Consider the following 24410-nt stretch of genomic DNA (forward strand, 5'->3'; position numbering starts at 1 on the left):
AATAAGATGTTGCAACACACTTCCTTCCTACTTCATTAGAGACCCAAAGGTGGCAAAATATGTCCTACTTGTCCTCACAGATCCAAAAATTGGTTTGCTGTAGGTTTTCCAGGAATCACCGCTGACAGTCTTGACACTGAATTGGTAGGATCTCCCTGGACGAAGACCATAGACGATGCGCCCTTCTGACTTTTTGTTGCTGTAGGGGTTGAAGACAGTGAGGGCGTCTCTTGGAAACCACTGCAGCTCAAAGTCATCATAGTCTGTCCAGTCTGGGGGCACCTTCCAAGTGATGGCCAAGGATGTGTTGGCAACATCAGCAAATGACATAAGACTGGGAGGACTTGGGGCTATATGTGAGAGAGAGCGAGAAATTACATCCCTGCCATAACATATGCAAATAATAATAGCTGGGTGACATCAAACATAATTTTAATATACTTTGAAGGAAGAGATAATATGACAATGTAATAATAAGGGCTTCCCTTTGTAGTATGTTTACTATGTGTAAGGTACTGTCTTCAAGTGTCCCGTGTACCTAGTTTTTAATTCTTATAACCAGAGCTTCCTAAGTAGGGTGCTGTGTAATATGAATGTGACTCGAATGGATAACACGTATGCAGAGGTACTGATTCCATCAGATTTGGGGACAGTAGAGCTGGAGTCCATAGACAGTTATGTGCAGTTGCAGACAGCCTTGTTTACTGACCTCGGTGCGGCACATACATACTACTATTATTTACTTGTACTCAAGATATAAAAGCGATTAAAAAGCATTGCTCACAGTCACACATGATGATGGTAATGATTACTCCCATTTTATGGATGAGGACACTGAGGCTCAATAACTTTCCCAGCTTCATATAAATACATGGCAGAACTAAGCTAAGGACCTTTATCTTTTTACCTGTCTGTGCCCTTTCTCAACTGTACCAAAGTGCCTTCCCAAGTTCAGACTCTGGCATGTGGCACACAGTTACCGATTTTGTTTGTCATTAGACAATAATTGACATGTGTCATTGGAAGCTACTTCCCATCAATAGATGACCACTGACAACTGGGCTTCTTACCTGTCCTGCTTTCCACTGCGACCCTGTTGGTGAGGTCGCCACTGTGAGTTACCACACACAACGTGTACTTTCTCCCAGGAACGAGGCCGTGAAAACGCCACTCAGTCAGGTCCTTATCTTTCCAATTTTCCTTCTTGGTACCATTGGGGTTATAGAGAATCAGCTCATAAAAGTCAAGGTCCCCAGAGGCTGGACTCCAGCGGAACCAGAGGCTGTCTGTCATGTTCTGATTGGATCCTTTGAGATTACTCACTGAGGCTGGTACTTAAACAGAAGGAAAACATTTACTGAGATTAAAATAGCTAGAAACAAAGGCATTTTGGCCCTCACGTGAAAATATGAGCTATGCTGGTCATATGGGTGAGTAGTATATATTGCCTAGTAAACTCCTGCCTACATTTCATGTTCTATAAGTTTAGGGGCATGTGTTCATTTCTAGAGACATGGTGCAAATTAAAATAAAACAAAAACAGATGGTGACATTTGGATACTTGCCACATGTGTTCTGATAAACATATGAAATGAAATCTTCGTGACTGGGCAAATAGTTTGAAACCTAGCTTTAAAAAGACCCCAGAAATATTCATAAGAGGCCCTAGTCCCACTCCCCCGTTTGACCTGTCTCATTAGTGGTCACTGTCCCATAATGACCTTGCTCAGGTATCATTACTTCCTCTCCACCTTCATTAAAGTCCTCAGTTCTCTCATTCTCTTTCTTATCAAAATCTGTATTTTGGGAAAGGAAGTATTAATAGTCACATTTATCACTGAATAAGTTTAGTTATATTGCCATCTGTCCCATGAGTATTTGAGGGTCATCATTCTTTGGAGAGTGAAGACTGTTGACCTCTGTTGGAGGAAATCTAAGCATTAATGACCAGGCAAGAGAAGATGCTCTGAGGGCAGGTTGTCCCAGAAATGGTAACACCTAGACAACTCTCTGCTCTAGGCTTATTGTTGTTCATTTTCATTCCTTTCAAAAGACAAAGGAACTGAGAACTTCTGTTGGGTGCCTGGAATGTGCCTCTCCTATTTTTCACATGGCTCTCTCACATTCAGGTTGAAATGCCTTCCCTATCCAAAGTAGGCTCTTGTCCTGCCAAGATACTCTCTGTCACAACACACTGTTTAGTTCCGTCATAGAATTTAAGATATTCCAAAATATCTCCCTTTAAAATCTGTTTGCTTCATACCACTATACACATTGTGAGAGCTCCAGAAGGAGAAGAAAGAAAGAGGCAAGAAAATATTCAAAGAAATAATGGCTGAAAAATTTCCAAACTTAACATGAATATACACATCTAAGAAGCTCAACGGACTCCAAAAAGGATAAACTGAAGTAGATCCACACCATGCCATCAAACTGCCAAATGCCAAAAATAAAGAGAGAATTCTGAAAGTCTCAAGAAAGCAATATGCTACATACACAGGAGCTTCAATAAGATTAAGGGTCCAATTTCTTAGCGGAAACCATGGAGACAAGAAGGTACGGGGGTGATATATTTAAAGTGCTGAAAGCAAAAAAATTGCCAACCAAGAATTCTATATGTGACAAAACTGTCTTTCAAAAGTGAGAAAGAGATAAAGACATTGTCAGAAAAAACAAAAGCTGAGGGAGGTTGTCACCACTAGACCTGCCCTACAAGAGATGCTATGGAGATTTCTGCAGGTTGATAGGAAAGGGCAATAGACATTAATAGATCAAAGCCAAAGCTACATGAAGAAATAAAGATCTCCACTGAGGGTACCAATATGGGTAAATATATATGTTGGTACTATTGTATTTTTGGCTTGTAACTCCATTTTTCACTTCCTACAGGATCTAAAAGGCATGTGCATAAAATACAATGATAAATCAGTGGTTTTGGACTCATAATAAATAAACATGTAATTTGTGACAAGACTTCATAAAGGTGCGCAGACAGAGGGGTATAGTTTGTGAACACTATTGAACTTAAGTTGATATTAAAGCAAGGGAGATTGTTACAGATTTAGGACGTTAAATTTAAGCCCTATGCTAACTACAAAGAAATATCACAGAATATGCAACCCCACAGAGACAGAAATTAAAGTACAGGGTGATGGAGCAAAGGGCAGGGAAAATAGGTGTAGAGTTTCTTTTGGGAGATGGGAACCTTTTAGTAATGGAGGGGGGTGGAGCACTGACATATTGTGAATGTGATTACTCCGGCTGAATGGTATGCTAGGGAGCGGTTGAGATGGGAGTTTATGGTGCATGTATGGTTCCCACAATTAAAAAAAAAAAAATGAAAGAGTAACTAAAGAGATAGTGACACATAAATGCAATACATGATCCTGCATGGGATCTAGCAAGGAAGGAGAAAAGGCTGAAAGGGTCATTATTGGGACAAATGAAAAAATTGGAATATAGACTATAAGCTTTATATCAGTGTTGAACTTTTTGAACTTGATAACTGCATTTAAGGTGATGGCATAAGTGAATATTCTTATTCTTAGGAAATGTAAATGGCAATATCAAGTGTTCAAGGAGCATGATGTATACAACCTACACCCAAGTGTTCAGAAAACAGACTGATAAATAATTAGGCAGAACATAAATGGTTGACAGAATGATATAGCAAATGTGGTAAAATGTTAACATTGGTAAATCTGGGTATCGGAGAAGTATAGGTATTTTGGAGTTCTCTGTACGGGTTTTGTATTATCTTTATAATGTCCTGTAAGTTTAAGTATTTCAAGATAAAATGCAGAAAATAATTGCTTACTTGGGATAATCCATCCCCTCCTCTTTCCTTCTATTAATGCAGAGTTCTATGAGGTGGCCATTAACTTTTTTTTTTGTATGCTGTATGGTGGGGGTCACATTTCATTCTTTTTCCATGCGAGTATCCCCTTACTGCAGCACCATTTGCTCAATGTTTGTTTGTTTTGCTTTGTTTGGGCAGTGCATGGGCCAGGAATTGAACCCGGGTCTACTGCATGGCTGGTGAGAACTCTGCAACTGCACCACCATTGCCCACCCTGGCCATTAACTTTTGAATGCTCCCCTGAAGTGTGCACTAGGCACACTGCTGGGAATATGACAATGAACAAGACAGACAAGGAACGTGACCTTGTAGAACTCATATCCACGAAAAAAAATGTTAAAAAAAGGGAAGGAGGAAAAATGTTTAGAGAAGCAACCTCTAAATAAAGGAATTATAGGGCAAACTTCCTTAAAATATTTTTCTCTATTCATATGCATAGAAGTTGCATAAATTTTTGTAAAGTTTAAATAAACAAAATACAACTATTAATTTTAAAAGCTAATGGCAAATGAGAAAAAAAAAAGGAATAGGGTTATGAGACTAAAGGAATCTAATTATGGTAAAGTAATTCAGTTCCTTATTTGTAGCCCAGAGTTATTTCTCTCTTATTTTTCTAGAACTCCTTGTTTCTATTTCATCTAGTTTCCAATTCATAACAGTCATTCCTTGTTTGTCCAATCTGTGGTAACCTTCTCTGGACCTGCCCTCCTGTCCATATATTTCTTGTAGAAATCTGAAGGGCATAACTTGCATCAAGCCATGATAGATTGCAATTCTCTGGTCATACTAGTTTGCTGGCAAGTAAAGGAGTCAGATTCTTTCTTTTTTTTCATCAAACCCAGGTGGAGGTAAAAGACCAGAAGCCAGTGCAAAAACTGGCCACTGCTATTCCTATAAAGAGTCTAAGGCTGATTTATGGTAAAACAAACAAACAAACAGAAGGCCACAAATCTCATATAAAAGTACTCTCTGGGTAGAATAAGAAACTAAGGACAAGTGAAGGAAAAGCCACTGAATACCATGACAGTTTCTTTGCTATGCATTACTGCTTGGGTCCGGCCTTACCTGTTCTACCGAATATGAAAGACTCATTAGACAGCTCTCCACTGTGAGTTACAATCACCATTTTGTACATTCGGCCTTGTAGCAAGTTCTGGAAAGAGAAACTCTGAACCTGCGGGTCAACTTGAGCTCTCTCCTGAAGAGTTCGATCAGGGTTGTAGAGAAAGATGTTATACCCGTTGAGTTCTCCCTCAGAGGTGGTCCAGCTGAAGGACAGGTGTCTAGTGGAATTCTCTGTGATCCTCAGATTGCTGACAGACGCTGGCACTGGAAAAGTCAAGGAGTCAGTGAGTGAGATCAAGTTTTAGCATGTCCGTGACACAACCCAGGATTAACATCTGAATGGATGCACTCAAATAGCAACTCAAATCACAAAGTCTTCGCCTTTAAAAGATGTTGACTTCATCAAGTCTCCAGGGTAAAGAACTGTGAATTTTGTGAATTACTTATTCTGAAACTGTTAATTTTTTCAAAGCAAAACCAAAATAGAAAAACAACAACAAGAAAACACAGTAGTTTGAAATGATCTTTGCAGATACTTTTTGGGTATAGAATAAATGTTAATCTGACCTATGTGACAAAATGTGTCTCTAATATTAGGAACTAGATCCGAGAAAAAAAAAATGGATCTCTGAGTGCCATCTGTGACAGATGGCCATTGTCCGTGGCTAAGACGTGGCCATTGGAGGGAAGGGCAGTGGGGAGGAGAAAATAGATGGGAAAGAAAATGAAAAGTAAACAGAAAGAGGAAATTGGTTCCAGCATGTGGGAAAGAAAAACAAAAGGAAAAGCCAAAACTATTTGGAAAAAAGGGTCTATATCAGGATTGAACAATTTCTTCAGCCCTCGGTGTTACTTGACAAGTTGATCATGTGCCACTAGAGATGGCCTTCTTTCATACTACTGGCACAGATATTGTCTGATTCTGCAGAAGTCTCGAGATGCCACTGGAAACAGAAAGAGGCAGCTGCCTTGGTCTTTCCTGGGCTCTCTTCCTTCCTCTCCAAACATCCTATTTTAGACTCTTGTTTTCTCCTCTTCTTATGTCAACCAAAGCTGGTATATCCCATGGTTCTGCCCTTCGTCCCCTTTCTTGTTTTAAAATATCTGAGTAACCAATCTCATTCATTTTGATGGATTTACCTAGCATTTTTGTCCAAATCTTTTTTTTACAATTGCCTATGGTCACCTCGCTCTGTGAATCAGTCAGACATCTCAAACTCAGTACCGAACTGAACTCTGCATTCCTCCTGAATACTCCCCCGTCTGCTCTCTTATCTCAATTAATGGCATCACCTTCTACCCAGACACCCATGTAAAAACTTTGGAATCTTCTTCTCTTCCTGCTATTATGATCCAGTCAACCACCAAAGTACTGTTTTATCCAATGCAGACATATTTCTTGACTATATTATTCTTCAGGGGGAGGGGGGAGAAGCTGTCCCTGCATTAATTTAGGTTTAAACCCTTATCATTTCCAAAACTGCAATAATCTTATAAGCTCCGTTACCTCTCTTGCTGTCCCCCCCCACTCCTCATTCTTACTCACTCTGCTCCCGATGTACTGGTGCCCTTGCTGTTTCTCCAACAAATCAGACACATTCCTACCTCAGCTTCTTTCTCTTGCTATTTCCTCTGCTTCAGATGCCCTTCCCCAAATATCTGCATGACTCTCTTTCTTGATTATTTCAGATTTTTACTCAAATGTCACCTACTCAATGAGGACTTTGAGGACTACACTATCTAAAATTACACCCCCCCATCACTTTTGCTGTTTATTCTTCCCTGCTTTAATTTTCTCCTTGGTATTTATTACCATTTAACCTACTTCATCTTTTACTTATTTATCTTGAATAGCTGCCTTTCTCCCTTGCTAGAATATAAGCTTCATGACCATGAGACTTTGTTTATTCACTTCTGCATATCCAGCTTTTAGAGCAGAGTCGAATGCATGAATTCATGAACCTATCTTCCACTGCTGCTCTCTTCTCCCTCCAATTCATCCCCCATTACCATCTGATTTACCTTTTACAAGGCACAGATTTTTACTACAAAAAAATCCCTCTGGAAAAGAAATGTAACAAATAAGGTATCAGTGGCTGAAAGAGTTCAGATAGAGCTGAGGAGCCACTCTGGAGGTCACTCTTATAATAGCTTCAGTTAGACACTGTTACCTATCATAACTTGCCAAACCCCAACCAAAACCATTACCGCCAATCCTAAAGAATACCTAGGGCATTATATAAGTTTCAACAAAGGTTCCACTCACGAGGATAACTTTCTAGAAACCTACAACCTCCAGATGGGTCTGTGGGCCAGATAAGTCCTGAAATGCAGAGGGGCCAGCCTCTCCAGAACATCAACTAGTTCTATCCCCTTATCCCATATTATCGACAGCCCTTTCCAACATGAAAAAGTTAGACTAGGCATAGCCCAAATACCCCTAGAGTGGGAGAAAGATCAAAGTCGATGGTGGAGTTATACAGAGAAGGCAGGGTTTAACAAATGAGTATGAGTGCTGAATCATTATATTGGTATTTTTTTTATTCTCTAGTATATTAGAGCAGTTAGAAGTAAAAACCTTAAATTGTGGAATTGTAACTGATACCAAACTCTGAAATCTGCTCTATAACTAATTGTTGTGATGTATTTTGAAATTTATGCTTTTTTAAATATATGTTATTTTTCACACACACAAAAAAGAGAAATAGTAGTATAAGAGAGAAGATAGGAGTTAACAAATGAGTATGACTGTTGAATCATTCTATTGATATTTCTTTTAGTCTCCAGTGTCTTGGAGCAGCTAGAAGAAAAAATAAAAAATCGTGGAACAGTAACCCATACCAAACTTTAAAATCTGTTCTATAACCACTTGTTAAAATGTACTTGAAAAATTTTTTTTAAATTTTTAAATCTTTTTTAAACATAACAACATACAAAAATGAGCATTCTTACCACATGATCATTCCATTCTTGGTATATAATCAATAACTCACAATATCATTATACGGTTGTATATTCATCACCATGATCATTTCTTAGAACAATTGCATCAATTCAGAAAAAGAAATAAAAAGACAAAAGAAAAAAAAACTCATACATACCATACCCCTTACCCCTCCCTCTCACTGATTGCTAGTATTTCCATCTACCCAATATATTTCAGCCTTTGTTTCTCTTATTTTTTTCCTATACCCCTTATCACTCCCTTTCATTGAGCACTAGCATTTCAATCTACTATTTATTTCACCTTTGTTCCCTCTATTATTTGTTTATTTTTAATCCCTATATTTTACTCATCTGTCCATGCCATAGATAAAAGGAGCATCAGACACAAGGTTTTCACAATCAGTCACACTGTGAAAGCTATATCATTATACAATCATCTTCAAGAAACATGGCTACTGGAACACAGCTCTACGTTTTTAGGCACTTCCCTCCAGCCTCTCCAATATACCTTAACTAAAAAGGTGGTATCTACATAATGCGTAAGAATAACCTCCAGGATAAGCTCTCGACTCTGTTTGAAATCTCTCAGCCATTGACACTTTGTTTTGTCTCATTTCTCTCTTTCCCCTTTCGGGTCTAGAAGGTTTTCCCAATCCCTTGATACTGAGTACCAGCTCATTCTAGGATTTCTGTCACACGTTGCCAGGAAAATTTACACCCCTGGGAGACATGTCCCATGTAGAGACAGGGACTGCAGTGCGTTTGCTTGCACGCTGGCTGAGAGAAAGAGGCCACATGTGAGAAACAAAAGAGGTTCTCTGCTGGTGACTCTTAGGCCTAATTTTAAGTAGGCTTAGCTTATCCTTTGCGGGGATAAGTTTCACATGAACAAACCCCATACTGAGGGCTCGCCTATTGCTTTGGTTGTTCACACTGCTTGTGAGAATAACAAGAATTCTCCACTTGGGGAAGTTGAATTTTCCCCCTTTCTCACCATTCCCCCAAGGGGACTTTGCAAATACTCTTTTATTCACTGTTCAAATCACTCTGTCATTTATTGGGGCATCACTCTGGACAAACTTACAAACTCTCATTCCCTACCCAAGGTTCCATGCACTTATTGTATTCAATTAAACTGTCCACATAGGTTATATTAGGAAATGCACTAGTCAAATTATAAATTTTTGTACTTGGAAATTTATTGTTCTTTAATATATAGGTTATATTTCACCATTTTAAAACGTTAGAAAAAAATCCCTCTGTGGCTGAAAAGTGCTTAATGTCTCCTACTCCTTGCAAGATTGAAAAACCAATGAACTCCTGAGGGCGACACCCCAAGTACTCTCTAATCTAGCCCCAATCTGGCTTTCCAGTCTCACTTTTCTCTCATGCAACATAAACTTCAGCCACCCACAGCATCTCACTCCACCTTCAACAGGCTAGTCTCGCACCCCTCCTGCCTTTGCACAGAACCAGCTGCCTGCACAGCGCCCTTCTACCTCTCTTCATGCAGAGGACTGCTTCGTCCTTCATGACAGCCCTGAAATGTCACCACTTTCGTGGAGACTTCCCAATTGCATCTGACCTCCGCGATCCCCCTGAATGTCAGGCATTCTTCTCTTACATACATTCCTCATCACAATGCATTTCGTGATTTGTCCATGTGTCTGTCTTCCCCACTAGACAGTCACCTCTTTGAGGACAAGAAGGATGCCTCATTCATCTTTATGTCCCTACCAACATCATCAACCCCTCTTCAGACATAGGTACTTTAATGATCCCCGGAGATGCCCACACCTTAATCAGTGGAACCTGTGAACATGTTACCTTACATGGTAAGAGGGATTTTTCAGATATGATTAATGAAGGAATGTGAGATGGGGAGATTACTGCAGATTATCCAAGTGGGCCCAATGCAATCGCAAGGGTCCTTAAAAGATGGAGGCAGGAGGCAGACGAGTTGGAGGAGATGCGATGACAGAAACCAAGGTGGGAGTGGTGCCAATGCTGGAAGGAGGACACGAGCCAAGGAATGTAGGTGGCCCCAGGAGCTAGAAAAGGCAAGAAACGGATTCTCTCCTGGAGCTTCCAGAAGGAATGCAACCCTGCCAACACCGTGACTTATTTTTGAATTATGAACTCCAGAACCATGAGATAATACATTCATATTGTTTTAAATGACTGAGTATTTGCTAATTTATTACAGCAGCAATAGGAAACTAATACAGCCAGTCTTAATGAGAAATCTGAGTCAGACAGTGGTGGGCTGAAACCGGTGTGGACAGGCTGACTGATACGGAAGTGGTAAATCATAGTGAATGTTCCCACTCTGTCAAGAAATACACGTCATCTCCCAAAGGTGCTTCATCTCTTTGATCCTATGTTTCTCATGGAATATCAGACAAGGACATATCTCGTGCAAAGCCATAAACTGCTGATTACCTGTTCGGCCTTCAGTTTGGGCTTCTTTGCTAAAGAGGCTTCCACTGACAGTTAGGATCTTTATCTTGTATTTCCTTCCTGGTGTTAGATCTTCAAATTTGTGCTGCTTAGCGATGGCTGGCTCTGACGTGTTGCTCAGAAGGGTCCCACCTTCACTAAGAAGCAGAATATCATATCTTTCTGCCACACCAATAGCTTTTTGCCAACTTACTATTAAGGAATAACTGCTGTATGCATTGTCTGCAATCATTCCCTGCACAGATGCCGGAACTGCAAAGAAACAAGAGAAGCAAGGAAATTCAGGTTCTGTCACCTAGAATTTGTAAGCAATTAAGAAAAACTCTCCTGAATCAACTGCAGATAGACGATGATGTATCCACTTTTTATTTGTGTTGCACTGATAGGTTCTATGGAATCAAAAGAAGCAAGTATTGCTTGGCCTGAATTATCTGTACAATGACTTTGATTTTCCTTATTTCTCTGAAGTTAGACAGGACCTTGAAGTCAAACAGGTGGAAAATTAGTGAAATTGATACTAATAAATATGTAGAGCAATGCGTATCTATGTACAGAGAAAGAGGAAGAATGCTGAACAAATTCACACTCGGAGAATGTAGTTTGGATGCCTGAATTATGCCTCTTGTTAAGAATTTTATTCCCCAGATGCACTCAAGTCAAATCTTCAAGTCTTGGTCTAAGCAGTAGTATATTTCAGTATTTGTACTATGGCTCCTGATGTGAAAGGCAAAATAACATTATTTGCCAGTAATATTTTCTGTCTAGGCTCATTTCTTTTCTTATTCTCCATAATCTCCCTTTTAAGAGAACTCATCTACTCCCACTGGTTTGAATTGTTACCCATATGGTGATGGGTTCCCCAACCTAAATTTTCAGCCCAGATCTCTCCTCTGATTTTTCAAATGGCATCTCTCTCTGGATGTGTCACAGGTACCCAACACTCAAGATGCTCAAATTGGACCCCTATTCTCCTTCCCCCAACCTCCTTATTGCCTTTTGTCCTATTAAATGGTCCAAGTCAGAAACTTTGGCTGTTTACCCTCATCCTTCCACGTATAACTAAACACAGGTCTTATAGTTTCTGTCTCCTAAATCTTATAAAGAGCTTTTGAATCCCTTCACTTCTTCCCTTCTCTACTTTCACTACCCTAGGACAATATTATCTCCTGCATACAGTATTGCAATAGCCTCTTGACCAGTCTCTGCTTCCTAATCTGTTTCAAACCCAATGCTCTATCTGGCATTTTCTCACAGCAGCCACAGGCTGATGAATTTGGTGGCTCGCCATAATCCCAAATGCCTAAACAAAGCCCTTTATGAGTTAGCCCATCTGCTCATCTGGTTACATGGCTCACATTCTTTATTCTAACAAAATACTAAATAGCACGTATGTCCTCAAATATGCCATGTTTTCTCTTATCCCTAGGCCTTTATTTCATCTGCTGGAACCAAGTTAGCATATACATCACTTGGATAATTTTTAATCTCTGTTTAAATGTTACTTCCTCCTGGAAGCCTTCCCTGACTTTTCATTTTTTGCTCCTACACCATTCAATAATTATTTTTATTTTAGCACTTACCATGTTGTACTATAATTGCCTTTTTATGTCTCTGTCTCCTTCACTAGATAATAAGTTTCCCGAGAGTGCAAGCTCTGTCTTGTTAGGTGCTGAATTCCCATTTTCTAACACAGTGCTTGGCATCAGGCTGGACATACACACACACACATACATACAAGCACACACACACTTATAGCATACACACACACATATATATATACAGAGAGCGAAAGCATAGTGGGAACATGGTCTAAAATACCAATCTATACATGAAAATGGAAAACATATAATAAGTACTGTATCAAGTAGACAGGGCATGAGGTTGAAACCAGAAAGACCTAAATTTGAATTATAGCTCTGGGTCTTATTGCATGTATGCTTTGCAATGTTTCATAAACTTTCTGAGCTTTACTTTCCTCATGTGTAAGATGGAAATAATGATCTCTACCTTAATGTAGCTAGAGATAATTTTAAATGCCTGGCACATAGCAGGTGTTTGTAGCTTATTTTGCTTTTAAAAGTAATATTTTAATACTAACATTAATAGCAATCAACAGCTACAATATACCTTCATTTGATAATTATTCTTTAGCTATCACAGGTAAAACAGATGGAACAGGTGTATAATTTTGAGAAAAGGGTGAAATTTTGAAAAATGCATAGATATAGAACGTTTGCTGGTTAAAATTAAAACGTCTATGTTTTTTAGCAAGTATAAAAATGTATCTGAATGATCTGATTTCTAATTCAATTTCTATTTCTTTTGAGAATTTCTATTAGTAAGGAAAGATGCAAATAAAAATGTAAGAAAGGCTCTTGAAGCCCCTCAAACTGTACAAATTTAGGTGGTTTTAAAGTTGGATATTTTCAATTTATGAACAAATTACGACGCCTACTCATGGACTCATCACAGGAGAAGCATAAGCATTCTGCAGCTGGCCCCTCTCCAGGTACATGCTTACCTGTCTGCCCAAGCGCATCTATCTGGTTCTCCAGGGACCCGCTGATGGAAGCAATTACAACCTTGTACTGTTCCCCTGCCTCTAGTCGGTAGAATGTGTGTTCGTAGACGTGTTTGGGGACAGTCTGAGAATCAATCTTCTGATTCTGCCTGAATGCAGACACAGTGTAGGAATCCACATCTCCCCCACCAGGTGTCCAGTTCACTCTCAGGCTGTCTGTGGCCCCGTTGGGAGAAATGTGAATATTTTTGACAGCACTAGGTACTAAAAAAGAAAAAATTAAAAAGCTGTCACTTGGAGAATAGAACTGTGGAAAACCTTAACCCAAAGTTTCCTTGTTTCTTATATTTTGGTATCTACTGAAAGAATACAAATGGAAAAAAGTATCGATTTGCCATTTTCCTCTAACTTTTCTCCCCGAATTGAAGTCGATGGGGTAAGTTTAGAAGTGAGATCAAGGTTAGTAGCATAGCTAGTGGCCTGTCAGATCGCCATGGCCCATCTTGATTTTCTCATTTACTAGCAGTGGAACTACAGGCAAATTACTTAATCTCTATAAATTTCCATTTTCTTATCAGAAAAATGCCCATAATGATAATAGTAATCAGTTCAGTAGACTTGTGTAATTCGAACAAAATGTGCATGTGAAGTACTTCACTTTGCTACACGTCCAGCTGAGCTCAAAAGAAGAGTGGCCAAACCAACGATTACTTACGCTTAGCCTGTATACCCCACCAGCTATTCATATCAATTCAGTGCTGTCTCTTTGTACCACTTAGAAAGCTTTTTTTTCTGTCTCCCACATTATACTTTACTTCTGTTCATCCAGCTCAGACAACTTCATTGTCACAATCAAAATACCTTTCTCCCTTCTTGCCATCTCTCTTTTACTGTTCAAACAAAATGCCCGGGCTAGCCAATGTGCTGAATGCACCACTGTGTCTACTTAGGTTCAAGAACCACAATTCAAATTACCCGTGAAGCCCTCAATGAAGGCTGACTGTTGTACATCTCCACTGATGGTCAAGACAAGAATTTTATACTGGCGCCCTGGCGTTAGGGAGGTGAATCGATACTCAGTTGCAGTATTTACAAGGTGAAAAGGAGGAAATACTTTCATATCATTGAAGAGCAGCTGGATCTCATACTGGTCGACATCCCCATCAGCTCGTGACCAAGCCACCTGCAGGTCCTCTGTGCTTCTATTCCGCAATGTTAAATCTTTAACAGGCTCTGGGACTAGGGAGGAAAATAAGATCCTTCAGAAAAGTCACTGAGTTTTCCTATACCTTAATTTATGAATCACATTCATGGGATTGGCAAACATTTCCCTTCCCCAAATACCACTTGAACTTCTTCATGTATAATTAAACAAGAAAAATTGGAAGCAACTATTAAAAATGTAATTTTTTCTATGACAGAAGTCTTATATGCTAAATGTTGGTAGACTATAATTATAAAATGAGTTATGGTCTCAGTCATAAGATTAAATAAGAAGTTGAGAACTTTAAATGACATAATACAGGACGGTGAAGATAAAAAGGGTATTTGGCCTTCTTGCCCCCCCACAATGCTTGCTTTTCTATAGCAATTCATATTCTGAAATTACAGGCCATGGCTTGGCTGAATGATGCTTCAAGTGAGACTTACTGGGAATTAAATGAACTGACTACCTGTTCAGTAGGTAGAGGAAATCCAAGGTCCAGATCAATTATTTACTTTGTGACCTTCAAGACCCAACAAACCATCAGCTTTTGCAATCATTCCACTTACTTGTTCTCCCATTCCCTTGTTCACTGGCTTCATACTGTCCACTTCTTGTACTAACAGTGACACTGTACAATCGTCCAGGAACAAGCTTAACAAACACACACTCGTTTTCAGACTTGGGAATGCTTTTGGTTTGAATGAAGTTGTTTTTGTTTTTAATGGTGACTTCATAGTGATCAAAGTCTCCAGTGGCATGCACCCAGGATACCTTCAAATAGTCACTCCTGGCCGAGTTGCTAATACTGACTCCCTGGACCTTGTCAGGCACTGAAAAAGAGAACAGAGAACAGCTAAAGATTTAGTGATTCTGAGTGCACAACTGATGGCAGATGACAACCTAGGACAGTAAAGGGAAGTGTGTAGATTCTTCTTGTACAGAGTCAAAAGAAATATCTTAAACCTTTAGATCATGAATTTCTGGAGGGGAAAGATTGTTACACTAACTTAGAGTGATTAAATGGATCTTTTAAACATACCCCGATGAATTCGTTCTAATCCTGTCGTTAGCCTACACAAAATGTCATGTACAAGATGGAACATTAAACATTATAACTGATGATTAATATGATGAAGGCAATGATATTAAAATTCCAGCATACCTGGTGACTCAAGATGTGTCAAAAAGTTACCAAAATGCATATAAACAATCCAAAGAAAAATGGAAGAAGAGAAAACATACGTGGTTAACAACACATGAAAGATGTTCAACATCATTGGTGGTCAAGGAAATGCAGCTCAAGACCACAGTGAAATATCATTTAACAATGCATGTGATTAGCAAAAATTCAAAAAACTGATAAAATCAACATGGGAGACGATGCCCACCCACAGGTGATTGGATGAGTAAGCTGATATATATATATAAAATACATATATATACAGTGAAATATTATGTCATAATTATTTTCTTCCTCTTAAAACATAAAAATATGTCTTCCCCCTTAACATCAAAACACAAAAATATGGATGAATCTTAGCAATACAATATTAAGTGAAAAAATGTTACATACTGTATAATATTTTTTTAAATGTTAAAAACAACTAATTTTTTAAGTAATCAGTAACATTAGGACTATTTACAAATGCAATAAAACTCTGTGGTATGGAGAGGTGAACACAGAAGTCAAGATGAGGATTACCTTGGGATGCATTAGTGATATGGGCTCTGCAGGGATTAATGGAGATCAAGGTCCTAACACTTAGTTTAGGTATGTATTAAATTAAATTACTAACTAAATGCCTAAGTAAATAAAAGTGTCAATTAATTCATGGTTTCTTGAGTCAAGAGGTATGATTAATCCAATTTTGAATACCTGAAGTTTCCTTCCAATAAATAAACAAACAATTTTTGTGTACCTGCAAATTTCCCCTCAACCAACCAACCAAATAAACAGAAATTACTAGGAAAATTGTGAAATAAGGTAGCTTTGTACTTAGAGCTTGATATTAAGGATATCCTAATTATTTGGGGATATATTTTAATTCAACACTAATTCATTACTATCAGGCTATAACCAGATGTTACAAATATTAAGGAAAGTAACATGGAAAAAGGTATGAACTCAGATTCAGGGCACTAAGTTGTGATCCCAATACTAGCACATCCTCCAGGCCTGTACAACTTCTATCTGTGTATGGCGTATGCTGAGGAATTTCTTTTCTGACCACACGCCAAGCCTCTATCCAAGTATTCTCTTCCACTTCCCCTGAAATCCTGAAACGCCCCAGAAATTTCAATATTTTGACATCTAAACCACACTTTTTGATGATGCTGCTCACACCTACAAATTGTACAGATATCCTTTCCTGGGTCAGGCTTATTGATTATTTTTGTATTGGAACATATCACACACATGGGGCAAAGACAGGTAAGCTTCCTTCAAGATATATACCTGAAACCAATTACAGTGTTGCTAGAATTTGGGCATTAAAGAGTTATGGAGAAGAAACTCTAAAGTGATCTTGTATGCAGGGGCTAAGGAAGCTCAATGATCCCGTCAATTTACTGAGGGCAAAACAATGTTACAGGAAGAAAAACTACCCTGAATACCATACTAAATCAGTAAGGGGCTCTCCAGGTGACAGAGGTAATTTATGAGACCTGCCTTGCTACGCGGTGAGATGAAATGATACTGAACTAGAAATACTGGTGTTTTCTCCCTAAACGTAGAATAAAAGCATCAGAGAAGGAAGAGAACATTACAATAATCAGCCCAAATCAACAAGATAACAACACAGACAGAATTCTCCAGTTAAACTGATTTGTTGAGGGCAGTGGTTTGCCCCCAATAGTCGCAAGCCAAATCCAAATTCACGCAGGCAGAAGAGTTAGGAGGAGGCTTTGAATAAAGGGTCATTTTTCTCACATTTAAAAACAATCCTAGGAAGAGACCTTGTGATTTGAAGGCCAGGAAGGAAACATTCGTGGACAGGAAACATTTAGGAATAGATACTGATGGGAAGCAAGGGGGCTAATGATTGGGGTGACATATCCTTTCATTTCTGGTGATTTTTAGGCTCTAAATTGATTGTCATGAGACACTGTCATGAGGCTGCTTTTTCAGTGGAAATCTGCTATGCAAATTGAAGTCCTTACTGTGATTAGCAGTACAATTAGACTTGAAGTTATCCGAAGATTAGGATTTCTCTTTACATTTCTAAGTGCGATCAGGAAAAGCACAATGCAATGGAAATAGCATTGGACTGAGCTCTGCTACCAGAAAGCCGGGTGATCTTGGAGAAGTCACACTTTCCCTCTGGGACTTTATCTCCAAAGAGGACATGGAATTAGATCAGTCTAAGGACCTGTTCGATGCTAGCATGATGTAACAATGGAAATTAGTGGTTCTTTACCTTTTGGGGTCACAGACCTATAAAAATCTGATAAAGGCCATGGGCCCTATCCCCAGAGAAATGCACATATGGTCTCTACCCACAATAGCTTCATGTATAATTTCAGGGCTTACTACATTCCTGAAGTCTACCCCTGAACCACCAGGTGAAGACCTCTGATCTAAGTGATTTTTATTATTCAGCAAACAGACATTTATTGAGTGTATACTAAGTCCCATTCACTGTGCTAGATGATAGGATGATGTCATTTATCCTGGATCCTCATGGAAAAATGAACATTTTTATATGAAAAAATCAACTTATAGCTCAGGAGGAAAGACTTGACAAAATATTGTTAAACTTAAGCAGGAATCTCAGATGTGAACCTTAGAAGGCTTAAGTATGTCAGGTAAATGGTAGCTGTCTTTATTTAGTTCTCTCCAGCACATCGAAGACCTGTGTTCATTGTCTTGGCTAAGATTCTGCTCTCTAGTCCCAGAATTATAGGGGCCCATATTTTCATAGACATTTCAGGTAGGATTTCAGGACAGAGAAGTTCATAGGCTCTGCAATCATTCAGAAACGGATTCAGGGTCTGGCAACCAGAAAGTGCTTCCTAAACAGAGATACTTCCCAATGTCTGAATCTATTAAGAAAGCTAGATTTCTGGAAGCAGTCACTCATTTTTTTTGTTTACATGGGCAGGCACTGGGAATCGAACCCAGGTCCTCTGGCATGGCAGGCAAGCATTCTTGCCTGCTGAGTCACTGTGGCCCGCCCGAAGTAGTCACTCATTAAGTGTTTGTTGAATGAATAATCAGAAATCACTTAGACTAGGGTTTTTTACCTGGTTCATGGGTGAACTTCAGGAAGATAGTAACCCTTGAAATTGTGTAGTTGTAGGGGGTACGGGAGGTATGTGCATAGCTCTGGGGAGAGGGTCCATTTTTTTAATCACTTCTCATAAAGTATGGAGACGCCTTAAGAATTTTGTGATCTCAGTTGCCTAAAACCTATTCTTGTGGTTTTTATGCATTTACGATTGCCAGGGCCGCATGGCTAGCCGGATTCGTATGGAGCTCTGGGGCTCTACCCATCCTTACCTGTCCGCTCCTGGCTGAAGGAATGATTTTCATACTTGCCACTCTTTGTAGTTATGGTCACGTTGTAGAGGCGGCCGGAAGTGAGGGAGCTGAAGGAACATTCGCTGACAGACTTTGCAATGACAAGGGCCTGAACCACTCTGCCGTGAGAAAGCGTCACCACATAGTTATCCACGTCCCCAGGCGCCGGCAGCCAGGAGATGCTGAGGTAGTCATTCCGGCCCGAATTGTTCACCGTTACTCCACTCACACTGGAGGGGACTGTGATTTGGAAAAGAGAAAGATAAAAAGAAAAGCATTATCAAAAGCTGGAGTCATCTGTCTTGGTCAACAAAAATGATGTGGACTCAGGAGCTCCAATCTGAATACATAAGAGGTCAAGGAATGCTTGATTTCACACTAGCTTCTGGAAACTGTTCTCACATCAGACGGCGAACCAAAATTGAAATGAAAGAGGTCCTTTGGACGGCATTAGACTGCTTCATAAATGCCAGGATACCACTAATACAGTTTTTCTTTTTCTTTTTTTGGTGTGGGGGTGGTTTACCAAATTACTTTATTTGAAGGAATGGTACAAATGAAAAGAACTTGGTGGGTGTTGATTCAATTTAGAGCAAAAGTAAAGGTAAATCCATGCACTGCCGTGGGGACCACAGAAGTGATGGCTCCCGTCATCACTGTTTCCCAGAGTGGGCTTGTCTAAGAGATGCTCTGCCATGCCAGAACCCCAGGCCCCCATCTTGCACGAGTTAGTTACATGGTCACCCAACTCTTCGATGGATTCCACCTGCTCATTCAGGTAAAGTGTCTCAATGAAGTCACACAAATGAGGAGTGTTTACGTCAGTGGCCAGTTTGTGCAGTTCCAGGAGTGACTGATTCACCCTTTTTTTTCCCAAGTGCAATGCACACTCCATTGCATTCAGCCGCTCTCCCAGTCACCTCGTTCTGGTTTCTTGATATCCTGAGGGAAGATTTGGCCACCTCTTTGGTTCTGCAGCTTTTAAAATTTCTCAGCATGTTCCCTCTCCTCATGAGATTGGTGGAGAAAATATTTGGCCAAGTTCTTCAAAGCCACACATCATCACGGTCAAAGTAGTAAGGCATTGACAGGTCAACATAAGAGATGCAGAGCTCCAGGTTGATGGTGGCCTCTGAGTCCTGAGGACGTCGGGGACGTGGTCATCATGGCGGGTGGCTGAGCAGAGGAGGTGGTGGCTGCGCGGCTGGGGGCAGCGGCTGAGGGCTGCCGGGGTGAGCACTGGGTCTCGTCCCAGCACAGCTGAAGCTGAAAACCACAGCAACTTTCCACGAAGACGCCTGCCCCACTACAGCATTTTTTATGGAGTCGCTGTCTGTAAAGTATTTTAAGTGGAGGCATTTTTCTCGTTTTTTAGGAACGTGTTAGGATGTTCCCTGTCAGAAAGGGAATCGACCAACATTACAATAATCCAAGTGAATTAACTCAAATAGAGCTTATCAAGCAAAGTTGTTTGTAGGAAAAGGTGAATAATGTAATAGTTTTTCTAAAAATCTCAGACTGTGAGAAAGCGTCGCTGTTCATGTGATTGTGTTGTTCTTATTTTTATTTTAAATCTCTGGGGAACACAGGAACAAAACTGAAGCCTTCCTATTTTTCCTCTGCAAAGCATTTCCTGCCCCCTAGTGGCAAGAAACATGCCTAAAAATCTATCCTGGCAGCAAGAAGTCTAGAGCCTAGACCAACTGTGACCAAAGTCAGCTATTGTGGAGAGAATGGTCCTTATTTCATTTGGTGTTCTGTGCCACAAACATTTGCTGAAAACCTACTATTTTCCAGGGATACAAAAATGGATAGAACATGGATGACTTCAAGGAGCTTCCTGGCTAGATGTAGTCTGTGAATTGAGTAAGTAGTTGTACATAAGTACATAGACATAAGTACATGGAAATTAGCATTGCCAAGAGAGAAGATCAGAATAAAATCCTAAGGTATAGAAGAACTGCACTGCTGTTTTCATCATTAGCCGACCAACTTCAGTTAAGTATTTTCATATAATTGTCAATATCGTACATCACATGTAATGGAAGGAATTTGGTTTGATTACCTGTGAGAACTCTTCTAATCTAACATGCTCTGACTTTGTGATTTAATCCCCAAAGTCTTCTTTACACTTAGAAATACTTATTCAGCACCAAAAATAGCATCCTACTGAACAACTCCGCTAATGCTATTCCACATATATGGGCATTTCCCACACATAAAGTTGAAGTTTTAGCCACAATATTTACATATTGGTGTTTTCCGTCCTTCCTTCATTCCATCTATCCAAAGCTCCATGTCTTCCTTGATTCTTCCAAAATAATGATGCTTATTTTCAAAACTGTTAGAAATATTTGCAACTGATAACATTTTATTAGAAAACATAAAATTATCAAAAGTTGTACAAAAAGTATGATTCACATGTTTAATTCAGAATAGACAAAATTCGTTTTTCATTTAGAATGAGCATCTTTTCAGATTGGAATTAGATTTGTGAATCATACACAATACCTTTTGAATATTCTGCCTTTTTATCCAGAATGGTGGAATTTATTTATACATTTCAACTCTATAGAAATATAAGTGAATGAGAAAACTTTTCAAAATTATTTCAGCATTAACCAACATTTTAGCAATTTGAATGGATGGGGATGATTATGAGGAGGCTTTGGCCAATGAATTTGTCACAGTCTATTGTATTCAAAATTTACTAATCTAGTTACATTTCAGAATCTGTAACTATTGTGCTTCTACAGTAGTGAACCTGCTTTTTTTGTCTCTATGATTAATGCATTTGAGTAAAATAACTCATATTTATTCACATTTTTCTCTCTCCCCCAAATTTTATGATCATTCCTCAAAGAATTTCTTGTCCCTTTTTTGCACACTTCTATTAATAATACAGGTTAAATACCACTATCTCTGCTCCAATTAAAATATAAGTATAAAAATATCGCAACTTCTATCTGGGCTACTCTCTACTTATTTCAAGGGATACCAGAGATAAAACTATTTTAGTGTATCACAGTATGTTGGACAGCCCTCATTTTTTAAATGCAATTTAACCTTCGGACAGACTCTGACTAACTCACCAAACCATTTCCTTTTCCTCTTAGACACACGGCTAGACTACATTTTCCAGCCTCCCCTGCACTTAGGTGTAGTTACATAATTGAGTTCCAGTCAACGTAACGTGAGTGGAAGTTAGGCGTCTACTTCCAGGTCTGGCATCTATCTTCCTCACTTCCTTCTATTCTCTGGAAGAACACAGAGAGCTCTGAGGACCTAGAGGAAGGAAGAGCCACAGGTGGTAGGAGGCTGGATCCCTGAATGGCTGCTTGGAGAAGTATCAACCAATACAGTTCTCTAACCACAAACACCGCACTGTACAGCTGTCTACGCAGGAAATAAGTCAGCCTAACAGTACTAATACAACTGCAACTCAATGGAAAATAGATGCAAGTCCTTTTCAGCTTCTCTCCTCACCTTTCTTCTCATTTTTTCTCCTTCCCCACTCTGATACCTGTGGTGGGGGTGAATTACTATGGATTGATTAGAAAATGCAGGCTTGGAGAAACAAATTAATGGCAGCGATAGGATAGCATTTCAACCATCCCCTACTCCTTATGATGCTACATCGATAGATTATGTCAAAACCTATTGATAGGAGAAGTAGAAGGCGAGAGGAGGGGGGATGCGGGTGACAGCTGCCATACAGAAGCAGCACAGGATGAGGGCAAAGGGTGTACAGTGGTTTACTTCTACTGAGACTATGAAACATCTTTTCAATGACCTTAATAGGTCTTCTGGGAAAGTTAATAAAGTTAAATGTTTCTTTGGACCATTAAGTAGGTGAGATTCATGATTTTAGAAAAGGAACATATCTAAGATACCTGCCACTGCCACTTAGAACCTAAGTGTTGGAGATGCAGAAGAAAGAACCTAAAATCCAACTTATTATAATCATATAAAATAAGTAGGTGAGGTCACTGACCTGCTTCTGACTTCACTAATAACTATCAAAGCATCTACTTACTTGTCTTTTTTTCTCTAGGAAATTGGAACAGACATCTCATATTGTTTGTTTATTTTTATGTTGCTTCTTTTCTTGGTGTTGTTTAGAGAATTACATTTTCTTTTTTGGTGCCACTCTGCTACCTGTCACACATAGCCATAATGGCATTTATTTGTTTACTTGGCTTCCTGGCCTCTTTGACTGACTTTTTTTTTTTTTTTGTATAGTGTATAATGGCGGTCCCATTTCATTCTTTTTCCATGTAATGATCCTGTTATTGCAGCACCACTTGTTGATTTTTTGGGGGGGAGGTGGTGGTGGCAGAAGTGCACTGGCCAGGAATTGAACCTGGGTCTCCCACAAGCCGCAGGTGAGAATTCAAACAGTGAACTACCCTTGCAACCCCTTGACTGTTGTTTTAAGGTCAATGAATCTTGCTTAGGGGGCATGCAGTGTTAAGCACTTGTTTAATGTTGTTTATGAAATTCTGCGTCATTTGGTAATTACATTAACTCAACTTTTGGCTGGATAAATTGAAGATAATTTCTTTTCTATGTTTTGAAACCAAGAATATGAAAGAGAGTGGAAGATACTTTCTTTGAAAGCTCTTTAAATCTCATTGATTTTTAAATCTCATTGACTGCTTACCTCACACATTTCAAAGGAAATTAGCTGAATGAGGGGATAATCATAGACAACAAGTGACTATCATGCTATCACAAAGGTTTTTCTAGAAGTTCCTATATTTTTATGGGAGATTTTATAAAACTTAGAATGCATTTCTCCCAACTACCTTTACTGGGAGGGCTACAAGTACCATCTGGATGGTACTGAAACTTGGTTTTTAGGAAAGCCAGAGAAGGGTCTGATTTTGAGATGTTTTAAGAATTCTAGAAATTACTCTGTATTGCAGTTTCCTGTGCTCAGATCTCCATAGGCTACAGAAACGCTTATCACAGCTGCTTACCTGTCCTTCCCTCTGCCACCGCTTGTCGGGAGGAGATGCCCCCGCTCACTGTTGCTACCACCACAGAATAGAGGCTGCCTGATTTGAGGGAGTAGAAGCTGTATCTGCTGATCTCACTGGAGACACTTTCATTTTTGATGACCACATTCTCATGAATCAGTAAGACTTGGTAGAACTCGGCGTCTCCCAGAGCTGGGGTCCAGTTAGTAAACAGACTGTTGGTCGCCCCTTGGTTGGCCACATGCAGGCCAGTCACTTGGGCAGGCACTAAAATGCAGTAGAGAGAGAGAAGGCAAAACAAATGACACTTAGTCAAAGAAGTTATAACAAAAGTGAGTAAAAAATGGCGACAGATTTGAAAATGCTAAAGTATCTATCTGTCTATCTATTTATCTATCTAATTTGATACAGACTCTCAGCTCTATTTCCTAAGGCATATGGAGAACTACATTCCCCATGGAGATTCTTTCACTAGGAAAAGCTGCTTATATTACAAATCAAAACAATTTCAGATCCAAAGATGAGAAGATGTATATCTACTTATGGTTTTGATTTTAAATTTTAAATAATGAAAGTTTGGTATTTTTGATGACTACTAACTTAATGTGATTCCTCTGACCTTATCCCCCCACAAGAACTCAAAATGCTGTGATCCACCTGAGCTGATGATTGTTATCTGGCAGTACTGAGAAATCTCTTTAACCTGGTGATTAGGTTGTGGTCTAGTAACCTGGTTAATTCTTTACTGACACATTCTCAAGAGGGTTATTGTCATCATATGTGAAAATTCTACAACAATATAAATTATATTATATATAATAATATTAATACTACTACTGAGTACCTACTAT

At 39.3% G+C, this 24410-nt stretch overlaps 1 protein-coding gene across 3 annotated transcripts in view; it reads right to left on the reverse strand.

The window, feature by feature from the left end:
* PTPRB (protein tyrosine phosphatase receptor type B) overlaps nucleotides 1-24410 on the reverse strand; it is a 124124-nt gene that overhangs the window by 46247 nt on the left and 53467 nt on the right. For all 3 annotated transcript variants that reach the window (XM_077111429.1, XM_077111430.1, XM_077111432.1), the window contains 9 exons: nucleotides 23560-23826; nucleotides 18557-18817; nucleotides 14625-14888; nucleotides 13827-14090; nucleotides 12852-13115; nucleotides 10313-10582; nucleotides 4925-5188; nucleotides 1071-1334; nucleotides 69-350 (listed from right to left, as the gene is read on the reverse strand). In XM_077111429.1, the coding sequence (XP_076967544.1) occupies nucleotides 69-350; nucleotides 1071-1334; nucleotides 4925-5188; nucleotides 10313-10582; nucleotides 12852-13115; nucleotides 13827-14090; nucleotides 14625-14888; nucleotides 18557-18817; nucleotides 23560-23826 (2400 nt within the window). The remainder of the gene's footprint in view (nucleotides 1-68; nucleotides 351-1070; nucleotides 1335-4924; nucleotides 5189-10312; nucleotides 10583-12851; nucleotides 13116-13826; nucleotides 14091-14624; nucleotides 14889-18556; nucleotides 18818-23559; nucleotides 23827-24410) is intronic.

Source organism: Tamandua tetradactyla, chromosome 7, assembly GCF_023851605.1.
Source record: "Tamandua tetradactyla isolate mTamTet1 chromosome 7, mTamTet1.pri, whole genome shotgun sequence".
Lineage (NCBI taxonomy): Eukaryota > Metazoa > Chordata > Mammalia > Pilosa > Myrmecophagidae > Tamandua > Tamandua tetradactyla.